This window comes from Myxine glutinosa, chromosome 2, assembly GCF_964187855.1.
Source record: "Myxine glutinosa chromosome 2, kmMyxGlut1.1, whole genome shotgun sequence".
NCBI classification, from domain to species: Eukaryota; Metazoa; Chordata; class Myxini; order Myxiniformes; family Myxinidae; genus Myxine; species Myxine glutinosa.
In genome coordinates this window covers 246,891,984-246,912,765 of record NC_136262.1, presented here as the reverse complement: position 1 = coordinate 246,912,765, position 20,782 = coordinate 246,891,984, and the positions used below count along the sequence as shown (strand labels likewise).

At 40.4% G+C, this 20,782-nt stretch overlaps 1 protein-coding gene across 1 annotated transcript in view; it reads right to left on the bottom strand.

Moving 5' to 3' along the window:
• Nucleotides 1-20,782, bottom strand: part of LOC137420686 (rhotekin) — a 274,341-nt gene that overhangs the window by 73,907 nt on the left and 179,652 nt on the right. The window contains exon 11 of the mRNA XM_078772886.1: nt 2,870-3,016. Coding sequence (XP_078629012.1) covers nt 2,870-3,016 — 147 coding nt within the window. The remainder of the gene's footprint in view (nt 1-2,869; nt 3,017-20,782) is intronic.

Sequence of the window (20,782 nt, the reverse complement as noted above, 5' to 3'; positions counted from 1 at the left end):
GAGGAGGCTCTCTGAGAATGGCCAGAGAGATGTCCACTTTGACAAGCACATGATCAGAAGAACCGATTGGAGCAGAAGAAGAGCAGCAGACATTAGCAGGGAAGTTTGTCATAGCCAAGTCTAGAAGAGAAGATACTCCATTGGCTGAGATCCGGGTCGGGAAATTGACAGATTGTGTCAATCCCAGTGAGTCACAGAAGTCCTTTGCTGAGGTGCCATGACTAGTGAGAGAGGAACCCACACCCAACCAGGTGGCATGATGACAGTTGAAGTCACCACATATGAGGAAGAGAGAGTTGGGATGAGTGGATAGAAGTTGGTCCATGTTGTCAGACATTGAAATGTAGATGGAGTCATCACTGTTTGGGGGACGGTACAGAACACATATGAACAAAAGGTGGGAGCGGAGAGGAAGCCGTAACCAGAGGTACTCCTGCGGGTGAGGAGGAAAGAGAGCAGTGCAAGGAGAGTGAGGAAGAGAGTTTTTGACAAAGATAGCCACCCCACCACCAGGCCGAGGCTCAGGTCTATCATACCGGAGGAGGGAGTAACCAGGAAGAGATATTAAGGAATCAGAGACATCTTGAAGGAGGAAAGTCTCTGTTAAGCAGATCAAGTCTGGATTGTCAGAAGCAACCTGTATGGAGAGATCAGTCAGGTTTGAGCGAAGGCCCCGGATGTTTGAGGTCCATACCGTTAATGAAGAGAGATGGGGAGCATCGGGTACAGGACAGGGGAGGGGAGGAGTAGGGTAAGATGAAGGATGAGAGGGGGAGGTAGGGAGAGCAGTTGATAGTGTTTCAGATGTTGCAGAAGAGTTCCAAGAAAGGGAAGGATGAGGAGGATGAAAGGTTTGCTGGTGAAGGGATGCGGCACAGTGAGGGGTTGTTTGAGGGGGGGCAGAGGAAAGTAGAAGGTTTGGGGGGGTGGAGGTATGAGATAGAAGGGAGACGAAGTGGGGAGGAGGCAGCTTGGAGGAGGAGGGGGGAGGAGAGAGAATTGGAGAGGAATGGTATGTGGGGAGAATTGAATGGGAGGGATTGGGGGGGAGTTTTGAAGGGCAGGAGTGAGGGGGGAGTTTAGGAGGGGAGGGGCAAGGGGGGAGTTTTGGAGGGAAGGGGAAAGGGGGGAGATCAGGAGTGGAGGGGCAAGGGGGGGGATTAGGAGGGGAGGGGCAAAGGGGAAGTTTAGGAGGGGAAGGGCAAGGGGGGAGTTCAGGAGTGGAGGGGCAAGGGGGGAGTTTAAGAGTGGAGGGGCAAGGGGGAAGTTTCGGAGTGTAGGTGCAAGGGGGGGGATTTGGATGGGAGGGGCAAGAGGGGAGTTTAGAAAGTGGATGATTAATGAAAGACGAACATTGATAACAAATTGGGTTTGTTGTGATTTTCAAGTTAGCAATCCGGTTCAGGATGATGGAGGAGGGATGGAATGAATGTGAATTTAGACCATGTAGTGAGGGAGACGTATAAGATATTGAATTTCTTTTTTTTGAAGTGGAATGAGTTGGAGAGGAAATTGAGAAAAGCCTTTTAAATAGGAAGAAAAACAGCGTGTTGTAATATACCACTGAATAAAAAACAGAAGGGGAAAGGTTAAACATATTTAAAAATATTTAAACAGAACTATGAACAATCTTATATGCACAAAAATACCAACGGGGGGAGAGCCGAGAGGGACCACCACGAGTCACGTGAACAGGGCAAACGGTGGATGGCAAGGAGATAATGGGGGTGGGGCGAACAGCACACCTGGACAGAAAATACAGGATGAGACAACAGTACACGTGGAGAAAATAAAATAAATGTTTTTGGTTTTTTTTTTGTTTTGTTTTTGGGGGGGGGGGGGGGGGGATTTAGAACGTTAGACAGTATTATGTTCGGGGTAGAAGGGAAAAAACCAAGAGCCAAGCAAAACACACTTAAGTTAACAAAACACCGACGGGGGTACAACTACAGTACAAGGCCACACACGAGGAGCAGAACACGATTAATTAAATACGAGTTACAGGAAATTCAAACCAAAACTAACTATAATCAAACAATATCACATGGACGATAAAATAACGAATTGAAATTTGACAATCTATCTGGGGAAATGGGGGAGAAACACGTGGTCGAAGAACGAACGAACGAATAAGAAAGAATAAACGAATGAGCACAGAGAAGGTAATGTCTTTTTTTTTTGTTTTTTTGAGTTGAGATTTACATAAGGAAGTAGGCTTTGGGGTGGAAAGACTGCGAAAACAGAGAACGAAAGTTATTGGATCACAAACGACAGGCGCTGAGAGAAAAACAAAGCCTCAAGGTTGTACAGTGTACACTGTACAGGGCCTCGAGACGACACGAATTAACGCGATTTTCAATACAGGTATGAAAGATTTGCACCGAAAATCTTTGACGGGACAATATACGTACATACACCATAAAAGAAAAACAGTTATAACGAAAATACAAATTGGAACAATGACTTAACTTCGATTTCGATGGAGAGCGTGGAGACCTGCGAAAAAAACTGAGTGCTGTTCTAGTTGTATAAATATATAACCAATAGCTCTGGCATGAAAAAAGTGCTATTTTTGTTCTCTGATTTTTTTTCTTATATGAGATAAAAGATTGGGAAGCAGAAGTACTTCATCTCCCACAGCAATCACTCTCTTGATGAATAGAAGCTACAGCCTTTCACAATGACAGCTGGTTTTGTTCTTCAAACAATATGCCACTTCGGTCTAACTTTCAAAACATCCTTCACTCCGACAGATATAAAAATGCTATACAAAGGTCGCATGCATTTCCTTCGGCTCTCATGCTGCACCACTTTCATGGTCCAAAAGCATTTCCAGAGCAATTTTCTGAAGTAGTGGAAGAAAGAACACCTTGCTGATGGAAATAGCGAGAGATGGTTCACCGTCCTGTTGCTCTCTGGGGTAGCAGAGGAGGCAAGGCCCGAGTAGCACGCAGTACAGCTGGTTTGACAGAGGAATGGCCTGGAATGACTGTCGAACGTTCGGGTTGGAATCGATCTGTGTCGGACACACCATTTCACATGCAACACAATCAATGGAGAATGAAAAAGAAAAGATTGCACATATTGGAAAACTATCAAAGAATGAGTAACACAAGTTAACCAATAAAATCTTTACAAGAGGTACAACTCGCAAACGTTGGTCATCATCGTTGTCGTACCATCTGGGTCTTGGCCTGGAAATTGATGAGGAACAACATTTATAGGGGGCGTGACTACATCGCTGATACAGTTCCTCCTTTCGGTTATGGCAGCAAATAGTAATTTGTTCTGGGTACCTGCGATAACCATCCAACGCTTTGTTGAAAGACACCGTGGGATCTTTACCACCCACCGTCTAATGCGGGTATATAGCACACCCAGTTGGACATCCATGAACCATCCGAGGGATGGCACACTTCATGATGCAATATCCTGCTTGCTAAACACCCATCGGACAGTTTATATTGGGGTCAGGAATAGAACTCAGATTAAACAGCTCAAAGATACTCAAAGTGCCACCTCTGCACCGTCCTGTCAAGACACACATGGCAGTAATTTACTGACCTACTTGTGAGGTATTCATCAGTAGACTATGCTTACAGTAAGGACTAAAGTGCATTAGGCTTCTCTCATAAAATGTATCCAAAATGTTAAAACCTGCAAGTTTGCTCTTCTTTTTTTTTTGTATACAAGATCGAGGCTCGTGTAAGTGCTGACATCAATCACAAAAAAAAACCGGCCACACAAAACATACATAAACATACAATAACGGGAGCTGGAGACAAGATGGGGAGAGAGAGGGAAGCACACAAGTACAACATTTGAGAGCAGGGACATCGGGAGATCTGTGGGAGGGAGAGGGCTTGGGGGGAGGAGACGTGGGAAGGGGGGTGGGGGGGGGGGGAGGGGTTGGGAGAGGTAAAAAAAACAACAACAAATGGACACTGCTAGGACTTCCAGGAAAGAAGTTGGTGTTTCAGAAAATTGGATCTGGGGTGAATTAACGGGGGTAGAAAAGATCAAGGTTTTGGAAGGGGGAAGATAAGAGATGGTGGTGAACAGCTGTTTTAAAGACCTGGAGGGAAGAGTGGGATTGAAGAGAGTGAGGGAGTTTGTTCCTGAGGCAGGAGTAAAAAGGAATGAAGGGACAACGGATACTTGAAGATACTTGAAGAGGAATAAAGGGACAACGGATCTTGTTAAAGATACTTGAAGATGTCTGGACTATTTCTGCAAATCAAAGTCAAGGATTCTAAAATTTCTAAAATTTCCATTTTGTCTGATGTTTGTTTTTACAGCTTTAGGAGACGACATTGAGGGGTCGTTCGTGGCACACACATTGCAATCCGAGTTGATTTCCAAGATGAAGATTCTTTATTTAATCCCAACACAACATCGAGAAAGTACACGCATCTGTACTCTTTGTTAGCATCGTGAATATAACAAACAAACAAAAACCTCCACAATAGTGAGTGATTGTGACGTCAATTGCAATGACATAAAGTGAAGTGTGAAGCAGGTAAAAGTGGGTCCTAAAGGAGGAGGATAGCCAAAAAGTAAGAGAATAGCACAAAGCATGGCAGTTATTGGTGAGGAAGAAGAAGAAAAATATACATGAAAATTGGAGGGAGAAAGTAAGAGTTGCAGTTAATGGTAATCAATGATTTAATTTAAAAAAACATGCAAACGTCTGTCACACAATAATGTTCTCAAAATCCATACAAAATTGACTGCACGTCAATAATTTGTCCCCTCGTGGAAATAAATAAATAAATAAATAACTGTTATACTGTACTCAAATAAGGAAAATGTGCCTTAAATCAGTAGTGGAGCTTTATTAGAGATTGGAAGTTTGATGGCTTTAATTTATTCTGTGAACAAGTCTCTTGGAGAAAAAAAACAAGAAACAAGTACACATACATTCAAAGTACACCGCCCCCATGCCAAATAATGAAATATCCTACAGCGCGGCTCATTGAGGCTGCATTGGGAGGGAGAGCTGTACACTAATTGATTGATTAATTGTATAATTAAAATCAATAAAAGATTATCACAAAATATTTTCATAATCAATTGGCTAATAGCATAACTAAACCACTTCATCCGAAGATGTATCTTTTAGAAATTTAATTAAATAAGTCATTTATAAAAAATTAAATAATTAATTGATTACTCAATAAATAATTAATCGATTAATCAATAAATAATTAATAGATGAAATGATTAATCAATAAATCAAAAATATCCTTGATAGCCACATCACTTGGTCACTGTCATGTCCAAATATTAGCTTCCCAGCTCAAAAGGTGCCTGAGATTTTGGCCAAATGAGAAAGAAAATAAATAAATGATTAATAATGAAAATAAATAAATAATAATCACTAAAAAATTAAATTATTAATCAATTCGGTCACAGAACACAGAAACCACCACCATTTCATCAGAATCTGTAACTGATTTTTTTTTTTTTTTTTTAGTAATTAATCGAATAATTAAATAATTAATCGATTAATTGATTGATCAATAAATCAAAAATATCCGTGATAGCCACATCACTTGGTCACTCATGTCCAAATATTAGCTTCCGAGCTCAAAAGGTGCCTGAGATATTGGCCAAATGAGAAAGAAAATAAATAAATGATTAATAATGAAAATAAATAAATAATCATAAAAAAATTAAATTATTAATCAATTTGGTCAGAGAACACATAAACTACCACTATTTCATCAGAATCTGTAACTTTAAAAAAAAAAATTTTTTTGTCATTAATCGAATAATTAAATTATTAATCGATTAATTGATTGATTAATAAATCAAAAATAGCCTTTGCAGCCAAATTACCTGGTCATTGGCATGTCCAAATATCAGCTTCCTAACTCAAAAGGTGCCTGAGTTAATGGTCAGAAGAGAAAGGAAATTTGATTAATTAAATAAGTACTTAATTAATCGCTAATAATTAAATAACTCCTCAATTAATTGATTAATCAAAAAACAAAAAATAACGTTTTTGACAAAGGACTTACTCACTATTGTGCCGAAATTTCAGCTTCCTAGCTCAAAGGATGGCTGAGATATCGTCCGGACAAACAAACAAACAAACAAACAAACAAGAAAGCAAGAAAACAAACAACGAGAGTGAAAACTGAGTACTCTCTTTCAGCGTGCGTCACTGCCGAGCCCCCTTCGGTGCCCGGCAATGACGATTTGCAATGCCTGGAGACGGCATAGGAAAGGTGCGGTGTACAACAAATATTGGATTTGACCCCAAATAACCACCGATGGCTGACAATGGAAGTCTGGCACGTTGGGTTGGCCTGGGAAAAACCAAGGCTACGAGGGGAAGACACACGACACACACATCTAATCATTTATGGAACAGCAACGTCCATTCCTAAAATATTATATTTACATTTAAAGGATGATTTAGATTTTATTAAACCTATAACACCCTATACTTAACTTTATCTTAAATCACAAACCTCGAAATAGTTGTCTACGTAAAGTAAGAACAGCCTTATTGACTTGTAAGCAATTGGTAGATTTTCCAACCGCCGGTTCAACATGTGGGATCAGTTCTTCAAAGAGGTTTCAACCCTTTCAGCCCAGAAGCTCCCCAAACGGTGGGTCCACAACTATGTCCGTGGGCTTACATCAGTAGATCCACGACCTCAGCTGTGTCTCGACAGTCAGTTGGCAATGCAAACGCTCTCTTCAAACTTTTTACTTATTACTTTACGTATCGATGTTTGACTTTCTTGCTAGATGTTTTAATGCACAAGAAATATCCGCAATCCTCATTGCACATTCCTGTATTAACAGTGCATATACCATCTTACATTTCCAGGAAGTCATGCAAAGCTAACTTTGCACAATACACGTACATTACCCAGCACGTTCCGAGTACTTACCACTGAATCGAACTGTTATTTAAATACAGAAACTGTCATACCTCTGCTACCAAAGGTAAATAATAATTGTACACCGCTCCTTTCCTATGCCATCTCCAGGCATTGTAAATCGTCATTGCCGGGCACCGAAGGGGGCTCGGCAGTGACGCACGCTGAAAGGGAGTACTCAGTTTTCACTCTGGTTGTTTTCTTGCTTTCTTGGTTGTTTGTTTGTTTGTTTGTCCGGGCGATATCTCAGCCATCCTTTGAGCTAGGAAGCTGAAATTTCGGCACAATAGTGAGCAAGTCCTTTGTCAAAAACGGTATTTTTGTACACCGCACCTTTCCTAAGCCATCTCCAGGCATTGCAAATCGTCATTGCTGGGCACCGAAGGGGGCTCGGCAGTGACGCACGCTGAAAGGGAGTACTCAGTTTTCACTCTGGTTGTTTGTTTGTTTGTTTGTTTGTTTTCTTTCTTGTTTTCTTTCTTGTTGTACACCGCTCCTTTCCTATGCCATCTCCAGGCATTGCAAATCGTCATTGCCGGGCACCAAAGGGGGCTCGGCAGTGACGCACGCTGAAAGAGAGTACTCAGTTTTCACTCTGGTTTCTTTCTTGTTTTCTTTCTTGTTTGTTTGTCCGGGCGATATCTCAGCCATCCTTTGAGCTAGGAAGCTGAAATTTCGGCACAATAGTGAGCAAGTCCTTTGTCAAAAACAGTATTTTTTTTTTGATTAATCAATAAATTGAGGAGTTATTTAATTATTAGCGATTAATTAAGTACTTATTTAATTAATCAAATTTCCTTTCTCTTCTGACCATTAACTCAGGCACCTTTTGAGTTAGGAAGCTGATATTTCGACATGCCAATGACCAGGTGATTTGGCTGCAAAGGATATTTTTGATTTATTAATTAATCAATCAATTAATCGATTAATTATTTAATTATTTGATTAATGACTAAAAATTTTTTTTTTTAAAGTTACAGATTCTGATGAAATGGTGGTGGTTTATGCATTCTCTGACCGAATTGATTAATGATTTAATTTTTTAATGATTATTATTTATTTATTAATTATTTAATTATTTGATTAATGAGAAAAAAATTTTTTTTTTAAAGTTACAGATTCTGATGAAATGGTGGTGGTTTATTTGTTCTCTGACCGAATTGATTAATAATTTAATTTTTTCATGATTATTATTTATTTATTTTCATTATTAATCATTTATTTATCTTCTTTCTCATTTGGCCAATATCTCAGGCACCTTTTGAGCTGGGAAGCTAATATTTGGACATGAGTGACCAAGTGATGTGGCTATCAAGGATATTTTTGATTTATTGATTAATCAATTATTAATTAATCAATTAATCAATTAATCGATTAATTATTTAATTATTTGATTTATGACCAAATTTTTTTTTTTTTCCCCCAGTTACAGATTCTGATGAAATGGTGGTGGTTTATGTGTTCTGTGACCGAATTGATTGATAATGCAATTTTTTAATGATTATTATTTATTTATTTTCATTATTAATCATTTATTTATTTTCTTTCTCATTTGGCCAATATCTCAGGCACCTTTTGAGCTGGGAAGCTAATATTTGGACATGACAGTGACCAAGTGATGTGGCTATCAAGGATATTTTTGATTTATTGATTAATCATTTAATCGATTAATTATTTATTGGTGAATCAATTAATTATTGAATTTTTTATTAATGACTTATTTAATTACATTTCTAAAAGATACATCTTCGGATGAAGCACGAGTGGTTTAGTTATGCTATTAGCCAATTGATTAAGGAAATAATTTGTGATAATCTTTTATTGATTTTAATTCTACAATTAATCAATCAATTAGCGTACACCTCTCCCTCCCAATGCAGCCTCTATGAGGTGCACTGCGGTATTGCCGGGTGCCGTAGGCGCCCCGGCAATGCCGCGCTGTAGGATATTTAATTATTTGGCATGGGGGCGGTGTACTTTGAATGTATCTGTACTTGTTGTTCACCGCTCCTTTCATATGCCATCTCCAGGCATTGCAAATCGTCATTGCCGGGCACCAAAGGGGGCTCGGCAGTGACGCACGCTGAAAGAGAGTACTCAGTTTTCACTCTGGTTTCTTGTTTTCTTGTTTGTTTTCTTTCTTGGTTGTCCGGGCGATATCTCAGCCATCCTTTGAGCTAGGAAGCTGAAATTTCGGCACAGTCGTGAGCAAGTCCTTTGTCAAATACGGTATTTTTTGTTTTTTTAATAATCAATTAATTGAGGAGTTATTTAATTATTAGCGTTTAATTAAGTACTTATTTAATTAATTAAATTTCATTTCTCTTCTGACCATTATTAACTCAGGCACCTTTTGAGTTAGGAAGCTGATATTTGGACATGCCAATGACCAGGTGATTTGGCTGCAAAGGATATTTTTGATTTATTAATTAATCAATTAATCGATTAATTATTTAATTATTCGATTAATGACCAAAAAAATATATTTTTTAAAGTTACAGATTCTGATGAAATAGTGGTAGTTTATGTGTTCTCTGACCAAATTGATTAATAATTTAATTTTTTTATGATTATTATTTATTTATTTTCATTATTAATCATTTATTTATTTTCTTTCTCATTTGGCCAATATCCCAGGCACCTTTTGAGCTGGGAAGCTAATATTTGGACATGAGTGACCAAGTGATGTGGCTATCAAGGATATTTTTGATTTATTGATTAATCATTTCATCTATTAAGCATTTATTGATTAATCGATTAATTATTTATTGAGTAATCAATTAAATATTTAATTTTTTATAAATGACTTATTTAATTAAATTTCTAAAAGATACATCTTCGGATGAAGCACGAGTGGTTTAGTTATGCGATTAGCCAATTGATTATGAAAATATTTTGTGATAATCTTTTATTGATTTTAATTATGCAATTAATCAATCAATTAGTGTACACCTCTCTCTCCCAATTCAGCCTCAATGAGCTGCACTGCGGTATTGCCGGGCGCCGGAGGCGCCCCGGCAATGCCGCGCTGCAGCATATTTAATTATTTGGCATGGGGCGCCATTGGGGCGGTGTACTTTGAATGTATGTGTACTTGTTTTCTTTCTTTCTTGTTTGTTTGTTTGTTACTTTGTTTGTCCGGGCGATATTTCAGCCATCCTTTGAGCTAGGAAGCTGAAATTTCGGCACAATAGTGAGCAAGTCCTTTGTCAAAAACGGTATTTTTTGTTTTTTGATTAATCAATAAATTGAGGAGTTATTTAATTATTAGCGATTAATTAAGTACTTATTTAATTAATCAAATTTCCTTTCTCTTCTGACCATTAACTCAGGCACCTTTTGAGTTAGGAAGCTGATATTTGGACATGCCAATGACCAAGTGATTTGGCTGCAAACGATATTTTTGATTTATTAATTAATCAATTAATCGATTAATTATTTAATTATTCGATTAATGACAAAAACAATTTTTTTTTTTAAGTTACAGATTCTGATGAAATAGTGGTAGTTTATGTGTTCTCTGACCAAATTGATTAATAATTTATAATTTTTTTATGATTATTATTTATTTATTTTCATTATTAATCATTTATTTATTTTCTTTCTCATTTGGCCAATATCTCAGGCACCTTTTGAGCTGGGAAGCTAATATTTGGACATGAGTGACCAAGTGATGTGGCTATCAAGGATATTTTTGATTTATTGATTAATCATTTCATCTATTAATTATTTATTGATTAATCGATTAATTATTTATTGAGTAATCAATTAATTATTTAATTTTTTATAAATGGCTTATCTATCTATAATTCCAGTAATCTCTCTGTGTGTGTGTGTGTGTGTGTGTGTGTATGCGACCGCTGTTTCTCGACAACTACCGGTCCGATATACTTGAAACTTGCCAGGTATATTGCTGGGGACCCGAGGATGTGCCTTTTCAAGGTTTTAAATTAATCGGACAAGTAGTTACCGAGCTATGGCGATTTCTTTACCAAACTCCGCAAGCCGTTCGCTTTGGACCAAACCATTGCATGTAAATAGAGGGGGGGGGGGGGGGGGATTGTCACCGTACTCGCAAGCCGTTCGCTTTGGACCAAACCATTCCATGTAAATAGAGGGGGGGGGGGATTGTCACCGTACTCGCAAGCCGTTCGCTTTGGACCAAACCATTTCATGTAAATAGAGGGGGGGGATTGTCACCGTACTCGCAAGCCGTTCGCTTTGGACCAAACCATTTCATGTAAATAGAGGGGGGGGATATAATTTTAGATATATATATAGTACGGGCATGCCCTATTTTAATTAAATTTCTAAAAGATACATCTTCGGATGAAGCACTAGTGGTTTAGTTATGCGATTAGCCAATTGATTATGAAAATATTTTGTGATAATCTTTTATTGATTTTAATTATACAATTAATCAATCAATTAGTGTACACCTCTCCCTCCCAATGCAGCCTCAATGAGCTGCACTGCGGTATTGCCGGGCGCCGGAGGCACCCCGGCAATGCCGCGCTGCAGCATATTTAATTATTTGGCATGGGGCGGTGTACTTTGAATGTATCTGTACTTGTTTGTTTTTTGATTAATCAATTAATTGAGGAGTTCTTTAATTATTAGCGATTAATTAAGTACTTATTTATTAAGTAATTAATTAATTAAGTAATTAATCAAATTTCCTTTCTCATTTGGCCAATATCTCAGGCACCTTTTGAGCTCGGAAGCTAATATTTGGACATGAGTGACCAAGTGATGTGGCTATCAAGGCTATTTTTGATTTATTAATTAATCAATTAATCGATTAATTATTTAATTATTCGATTAATGACTAAAAATTTTTTTTTAAAGTTACAGATTCTGATGAAATGGTGGAGGTTTATGTGTTCTATGACCGAATTGCTTAATAATTTAATTTTTTAATGATTATTATTTATTTATTTTCATTATTAATCATTTATTTATTTTCTTTCTCATTTGGCCAATATCTCAGGCACCTTTTGAGCTGGGAAGCTAATATTTGGACATGACAGTGACCATGTGATGTGGCTATCAAGGATATTTTTGATTTATTGATTAATCATTTAATCGATTCATTATTTATTGATTAATCAATTAATTATTTAATTTTTTTATTAATGACTTATTTAATTAAATTTCTAAAAGATACATCTTCGGATGAAGCACTAGTGGTTTAGTTATGCTATTAGCCAATTGATTAAGAAAATATTTTGTGATAATCTTTTATTGATTTTAATTATACAATTAATCAATCAATTAGTGTACACCTCTCCCTCCCAATGCAGCCTCTATGAGCTGCACTGCGGTATTGCCGGGCGCCGGAGGCACCCCGGCAATGCCGCGCTGCAGCATATTTAATTATTTGGCATGGGGCGGTGTACTTTGAATGTATCTGTACTTGTTTGTTTTTTGATTAATCAATTAATTGAGGAGTTCTTTAATTATTAGCGATTAATTAAGTACTTATTTATTAAGTAATTAATTAATTAAGTAATTAATCAAATTTCCTTTCTCATTTGGCCAATATCTCAGGCACCTTTTGAGCACGGAAGCTAATATTTGGACATGAGCGACCAAGTGATGTGGCTATCAAGGCTATTTTTGATTTATTAATTAATCAATTAATCGATTAATTATTTAATTATTCGATTAATGGCTAAAAATTTTTTTTTAAAGTTACAGATTCTGATGAAATGGTGGAGGTTTATGTGTTCTATGACCGAATTGCTTAATAATTTAATTTTTTAATGATTATTATTTATTTATTTTCATTATTAATCATTTATTTATTTTCTTTCTCATTTGGCCAATATCTCAGGCACCTTTTGAGCTGGGAAGCTAATATTTGGACATGACAGTGACCATGTGATGTGGCTATCAAGGATATTTTTGATTTATTGATTAATCATTTAATCGATTCATTATTTATTGATTAATCAATTAATTATTTAATTTTTTTATTAATGACTTATTTAATTAAATTTCTAAAAGATACATCTTCGGATGAAGCACTAGTGGTTTAGTTATGCTATTAGCCAATTGATTAAGAAAATATTTTGTGATAATCTTTTATTGATTTTAATTATACAATTAATCAATCAATTAGTGTACACCTCTCCCTCCCAATGCAGCCTCTATGAGCTGCACTGCGGTATTGCCGGGCGCCGGAGGCACCCCGGCAATGCCGCGCTGTAGGATATTTAATTATTTGGCATGGGGGCGGTGTACTTTGAATGTATCTGTACTTGTTAATAATAATTATTTTCACGCCGCTAGATGCATATGAGCTGCCGAGGCAGTTTCATTGGCTCAGGAGTACAATTCTGGGCCAGTAAGCTGGTACTCATTTTGCTGACCTCAAAATGATGACAGGCTGAGTCAAGCCACCTGGTGTTATTTCAATGGCACAACAGGAGCTCAAACTCAAGACCCTAAGATAGACCTAAATCTTAAGACCTTAACTGTTAAGCCAACACCAGGCTGCCACCAAAGGTAGACAGAGGTTACGTTTTCACCCCTGTCTGTTTGTCTGTGTGCAGGATGTCTTAAAAAGTAATGGATTAATTAGGACAAAAATTGATGAATTGATTAGATTTAGATTTTGTTATTTGATTTTGTTGAAGATCTGAATCTGTATCTGTACATGAGAATTTAAGAATTTAAAAAATGGTTTCTGAAGGCCATTGATGACAAAAACGATACATCGCATGATATTTCAAAGCGTTGTGGACAGATTATGACAAAACTTGGTGGATGAGTTGTGTAGGTGACAAAAACAAGCCGATTCGATTTTGATGTGTGAGAAGGATGGATATAGATCAAGGATGGGATGGATATAGATCAAGGATGGGATGGATATAGATCAAGGATGGGATGGATATAGATCAAGGATGGGATGGATATAGATCAAGGATGGGATGGATATAGATCAAGGATGGGATGGATATAGATCAAGGATGGGATGGATATAGATCAAGGATGGGATGGATATAGATCAAGGATGGGATGGATATAGATCAAGGATGGGATGGATATAGATCAAGGATGGGATGGATATAGATCAAGGATGGGATGGATAGAGATCGAGGACGGGATGGATAGAGATCGAGGATGGGATGGATAGAGATCGAGGATGGGATGGATATAGATCAAGGATGGGATGGATATAGATCAAGGATGGGATGGATATAGATCAAGGATGGGATGGATATAGATCAAGGATGGGATGGATATAGATCAAGGATGGGATGGATATAGATCAAGGATGGGATGGATAGAGATCAAGGATGCGATGAATACAGATCAAGGATGGGATGGATACAGATCAAGGATGGGATGGATATAGATCAAGGATGGGATGGATATAGATCAAGGATGGGATGGATATAGATCAAGGATGGGATGGACAGAGATCAAGGATGGGATGGAAAGAGATCAAGGATGGGATGGATATAGATCAAGGATGGGATGGATATAGATCAAGGATGGGATGGATATAGATCAAGGATGGGATGGATATAGATCAAGGATGGGATGGATATAGATCAAGGATGGGATGGACAGAGATCAAGGATGGGATGGGAAGAGATCAAGGATGGGATGGGAAGAGATCAAGGATGGGATGGATATAGATCAAGGATGGGATGGATATAGATCAAGGATGGGATGGATAGAGATCAAGGATGGGATGGATATAGATCAAGGATGGGATGGATATAGATCAAGGATGGGATGGACAGAGATCAAGGATGGGATGGACAGAGATCAAGGATGGGATGGATAGAGATCAAGGATGGGATGGACAGAGATCAAGGATGGGATGGACAGAGATCAAGGATGGGATGGATATAGATCAAGAATGGGATGGATAGAGATCAAGGATGGGATGGATATAGATCAAGGATGGGATGGATAGAGACCAAGGATAGGATGAATATAGATCAAGAATGGGATGGATAGAGATCAAGAATGGGATGGATATAGATCAAGAATGGGATGGATATAGATCAAGGATGGGATGGATAGAGATCAAGAATGGGATGGATATAGATCAAGAATGGGATGGATAGAGATCAAGGATGGGATTGATAGAGATCAAGGATGGGATGGATCGGGATCAAGGATGGGAAGGATAGAGATCAAGGATGGGATGGATAGAGATCAATGATGGGATGGATAGAGATCAAGGATGGGATAGATAGAGATCAAGGATGGGATGGATAGAGATCAAGGATGGGATGGATCGAAGATCAAGGATGGGATGGAAAGAGATTGAGGATGGAATGGATAGAGATCGAGGATGGGATGGATAGAGATCGAGGATGGGATGGATAGAGATCAAGAATGGGATGGATATAGATCAAGAATGGGATGGATAGAGATCAAGGATGGGATGAATATAGATCAAGGATGGGATAGATAGAGATCAAGGATGGGATGGATAGAGATCAAGGATGGGATGGATCGAGATCAAGGATGGGATGGAAAGAGATCGAGGATGGAATGGATAGAGATCGAGGATGCGATGGATAGAGATCGAGGATGGGATGGATAGAGATCGAGGATGGGATGGATAGAGATCGAGGACGGGATGGATAGAGATCGAGGATGGGATGGATAGAGATCGAGGATGGGATGGATAGAGATCGAGGACGGGATGGATAGAGATCGAGGATGGGATGGATAGAGATCGAGGATGGGATGGATAGAGATCCAGGATGGGATGGATAGAGATCGAGGATGGGATGGATAGAGATCGAGGATGGGATGGATAGAGATCAAGGATGGGATGGATAGAGATCGAGGATGGGATGGATATAGATCAAGGATGGGAAGGATAGAGATCGAGGATGGGATAGATAGAGATCAAGGATGGGATGGATAGAGATCGAGGATGGGATAGATAGAGATCAAGGATGGGATGGATGGAGATCAAGGATGGGATGGATGGAGATCAAGGATGGGATGGATAGAGATCGAGGATGGGATAGATAGAGATCGAGGATGGGATAGATAGAGAACGAGGATGGGATAGATAGAGATCGAGGATGGGATGGATAGAGGTCGAGGATGGGATGGACAGAGATCAAGGATGGGATGGATAGAGATCGAGGATGGGATGGATAGAGATCGAGGATGGGATGGATAGAGATCGAGGATGGGATGGATAGAGATCAAGGATGGGATGGATGGAGATCAAGGATGGGATGGATAGAGATCGAGGATGGGATAGATAGAGATCAAGGATGGGATGGATGGAGATCGAGGATGGGATGGATGGAGATCGAGGATGGGATGGATAGAGATCGAGGATGGGATAAATAGAGATCGAGGATGGGATAGATAGAGATCGAGGATGGGATAGATAGAGATCGAGGATGGGATGGACAGAGATCAAGGATGGGATGGATAGAGATCGAGGATGGGATGGATAGAGATCGAGGATGGGATGGATAGAGATCGAGGATGGGATGGATAGAGATCAAGGATGGGATGGATAGAGATCGAGGATGGGATGGATATAGATCAAGGATGGGAAGGATAGAGATCGAGGATGGGATAGATAGAGATCAAGGATGGGATGGATGGAGATCAAGGATGGGATGGATAGAGATCGAGGATGGGATAGATAGAGATCAAGGATGGGATGGATGGAGATCAAGGATGGGATGGATGGAGATCAAGGATGGGATGGATAGAGATCGAGGATGGGATGGATAGAGATCGAGGATGGGATAGATAGAGATCGAGGATGGGATGGATAGAGATCGAGGATGGGATGGACAGAGATCGAGGATGGGATGGATAGAGATCGAGGATGGGATGGATAGAGATCGAGGGTGGGATGGATAGAGATCGAGGGTGGGATGGATAGAGATCGAGGATGGGATAGATAGAGATCAAGGATGGGATGCATGGATATCAAGGATGGGATAGATCCAGCTTATCAGTGGGGATATACCTATCAGTAGTAGGGTGCATCAAATGCCCCGTTGTTGAAAAATATTCTCACATTGATCTAGTCACACTTTGGTTTTGTTACACTAGCCCCGTAAAGCATCTTTCTGAAATATTTCTGATTTTTTATTTTGTTTAGACCCATTTAGATTTTGTTTAGTTTAGATCAGTTAAAAATTGGGTGCCCCCGCTAATGGGCATCATTTGCCATACACCATCTGCTACATCTCAGCTGACAACTGCTCATATCCCAGACAGTCCAAACTCTCTCAACGCCAGAATACTGATGGCAACATGACAGACCAGTGCTGTTTTCGGTGTTGGCAGCGTCATCAAAAAGGTGGATGCACAGATAATGGGAATACGTCTACCCACCTGCCGTCAAGTCCTGCGCTGTCTCATGCATCACATTGAGAAGGGTGTGGTATTAAAGCACACCAGCTGTCCTAGTGCTCTCCCAAAATGGGCGTCTGCGCAGCTCCTCGACTTTTACAAGAAGGCCAACACACCCACTGTCTATAATCACCAGGCATGCATCTTGCTCATTCAGCTTCTGAAGGCCAAATGCAAGGTGAGGGAGATCCCGACTATGCATAGATCAACCCTGGCCATGCTTGCCAAGATGCAGGCCATGGAACAAGGACTCGATGCAACCTTCCGGTTGTGGCCGGCCAACATTGAGCAGTTGGTCGAAAAGATGGAGGATTGCCTGTTCCTGCAGTTGAGAAAGACTGACAGCATAGCATCTTTTGGCTCCTACAGCAGGGTCCTGTCACAGAAGGTGCACCATCGCCAGGTTTGTGAGCAGGCTGAGGAAGAACGATGCAAGCAGAAAGTGCAGAAAATTGGTGCTGCGAGTTCCATCATTTCTTTGACATATGACAGTGAGGAGGCAGCCATCAGCAATGATGAAAGTGATGCGACTGCCACTCAGACGACCACTGCGACTTCTCCTTGGAGCAATCATCACAACAAGCACACCGGCACCCCGGCATTCATCCCCCATGATATCCTACGCTGTCCGAAGTTGGTTTCCCTGGCCACTTGACTCAAGCTGACACCGACACAACAGGCCAGCTTCATGGAGGCCATAATTGAAGCCTGGGGAAATCCGGCCAATGTATCAACTTGTCATGTTTCGAAGAGAGAATAAAAATTTTGAAAGATTATTCTTTTTTTTTGGTTCATTGCTTACCTGATTACCCAATTTTCAAAACAAATGAACTAAATTTTTTCCAATTTTGATCCCACCATCTTTTCGATGCAATTTTTGATATTGATACAGATATTGATTCCTATAAGAAAGTGTTCTGACTTATAAAATTCGAAAAAATGTCACATTTGGCCAAAGCAACCCATTAGTGGGGGTACCGATTTTTACACGATCCTGGTGGGGGGTCTAAACAACACCGAAAATCCGAAATATTTTTGCAGAAATGCTATATGGGGCTAGTGTAACAAAGAAAGTATGATGAGATCAATAAGAGAATATTTTACAAAAACAGGGCATTTGACGCACCCTACATATCAGTCCTATGGTCTGTGAGTGTCAGCTGCGGCTGCATGGACATGTGGCTCGTTTTCCGGATGCTCATCCCGCTCACCAGATAGTCTCAGCAAGGGAGAGCCTCATGAGTGGAGGAGGCCAACTAGCCGACCGCACACCTCGTGGTTGCAGCAGGTTGATCGGCATCTCAAGGAGATAGGGATGGCCAGACGGAGGCCCCTGGAGTACCGTTGGAAAGTGGATGCAGCGACGCGTTGCTCCGGCGCATGCTCCCATACGTGACCTGACCTATCAGTGTGCATCGATTTAAAGAACACTAGTTTTAATCTGCTAACTTTAGCTCCCTGTGTTAACATATGTCTGAATATATGTTTTAATCTATCGATAGGTTCTGTGCTGTGTGTGCTGGGTCTCACTGTTCATTATTTCACCTGCAACTGGTACCGGAGGAGAGTATTTTTTTCGAAATGGTGTTATGCATACAATGCATTCATACACTAAACCACCTTTAGAGGCCATTTTTCCCCGCAAAGCGGGGGTTGGCCTTTTTCGGGAACCGTGGTTGTTGTTGTTTTTCGGTCCCCTTTTTGAAGCAATGTTTTACGGCCGGATGCCCTTCCTGACGCCAACCCTTTTTGCCGCCTTTAACGACAAACAGGGAATTACCAGTGAACTGGTACTCAATTAGCCGACCTCGGAAGGATGACAGGCTGAGTCAACCCCCCTGGCATTCATACACTATGGAATGGAAAAGCGTCACGCTTTTCAAATAATTTGGTGCGAAATTAATTATTATTGATATTGAACACATCAAACAGGACACATGCACACAATGTAAGAGCAAGATTATATTAATTATTCACAGATCGATCGATATATATATATCTCTCTATCTCTATCTCTCTCTATCTCTCTCTCTCTCTCTCTCTCTCTCTCTCTCTCTCTCTCTCTCTCTCTCTCTCTCTCTCTCTCCCCCTATCGGTGCGTTGGGTGTGGCGTCATGGCGGCTGTGAGCAACTGCTTTGTGCTTTGGTGAGCCCATTGAGCTTGTCCGGTCCGGACAAGGGGGGATGGGGGGGAATTTGATCTGCTTGTTGGTGTTCGACAAACTGGGTTTTCTCGGTTCTCGGTTACTAACTTGTCTTTGGTCGAGTTAGAATGGCGGGCGAACGTTTCCGCATTGATACGTACGAATCGCTAACTCGTAAATACGGGCTAGCTTGTGTTCCTCCCAACGAGGTGGAAATTAACGATGTGCTTTCCGCCATTGGAAACATCGTTGGTGCACACAGTATTCGCGCTGCCTCTCGTATGAATAAGAAATTCGTCGTATTTTTGTCCGAGGAGCACATGGTAGCGAGTGTAGTCGAACAAGGCTTGTTCATTGAACCGAACACGTTCCTCTCTGTGTTTGCTTTACAAGCCCCGACGGTAAAGATTAACATCAGTAATATCCCGCCATTTATTAGAAATGAGGAGTTGCGTGAACAATTAAACAAGTTCGGTAAGGTCGTATCGAGGATTTCGATGGTGCCGATGCGAAATGTTTGCGATCGATTCAAACATGTCATGTCCTTCAAGAGAGTGGTGTACATGATACTGCCTGCAAATGTAAAAACGCTCAATGTCGTGTTGAGTGTGAAAATCAACGGCTTTGAATACAAAATGTATGCCTCCTCGGAGGCTATGACGTGTTTCGAGTGTGGGGCTTACGGGCATGTGAGGAGTGCCTGTCCCAATGCGGTTACACCACAGGAAAGCGGAGGATTGGTGAGGAGTGACTCCTCTTCACCGCACAATGAAGGGGAGGAGGCGGATCGAGTGGTTAATCCACCCATCGCACCGACTGCGGTGAGCGAAGCGCCAGACCCGACCACCCCGACCGGGGGGGGGGGGGGGGTGGAGGGGGGGGGGAAGTGATAGATCTAGAACGTGAGGTGACTAACCCCGCTCCTCCATTTAAGGTGGGAATGAAAGTGGTTGAACCCTCTCCCATTTCGTCCACTGTACACGACAGTGCGGACGATATCATGGAAGTATCGGTAGCGGACACCAGGTAAAAAGGTCAGAAGCGTTCAAGTGATGAATCCTGTGATTCCGAAGAAAAACAAAATAAGATTCAGATCGTGTCAGGCTCGCAGGACCTCCAGGGTGAGGCCTACACCGGAAACTCCTTGGCGGTAATGGAGATGGTACCGGAAGTGTATGTACGTGAGGAAGATTCGCTTGCACCACTTGCTGAGATTGAGTATGACCCGGAAAATAGTCGATCCTCTCAGGATGTGGTAAGTCCTTGTCCTGATAACCAAACTCGCTCAGACGAGTTAGCAGCTGGATCTGCTAGTGAGGAAAAAATAGATAAAGGGGAAAGTCCTTGCGACTGTGAGGATAACGTTAACCCTGC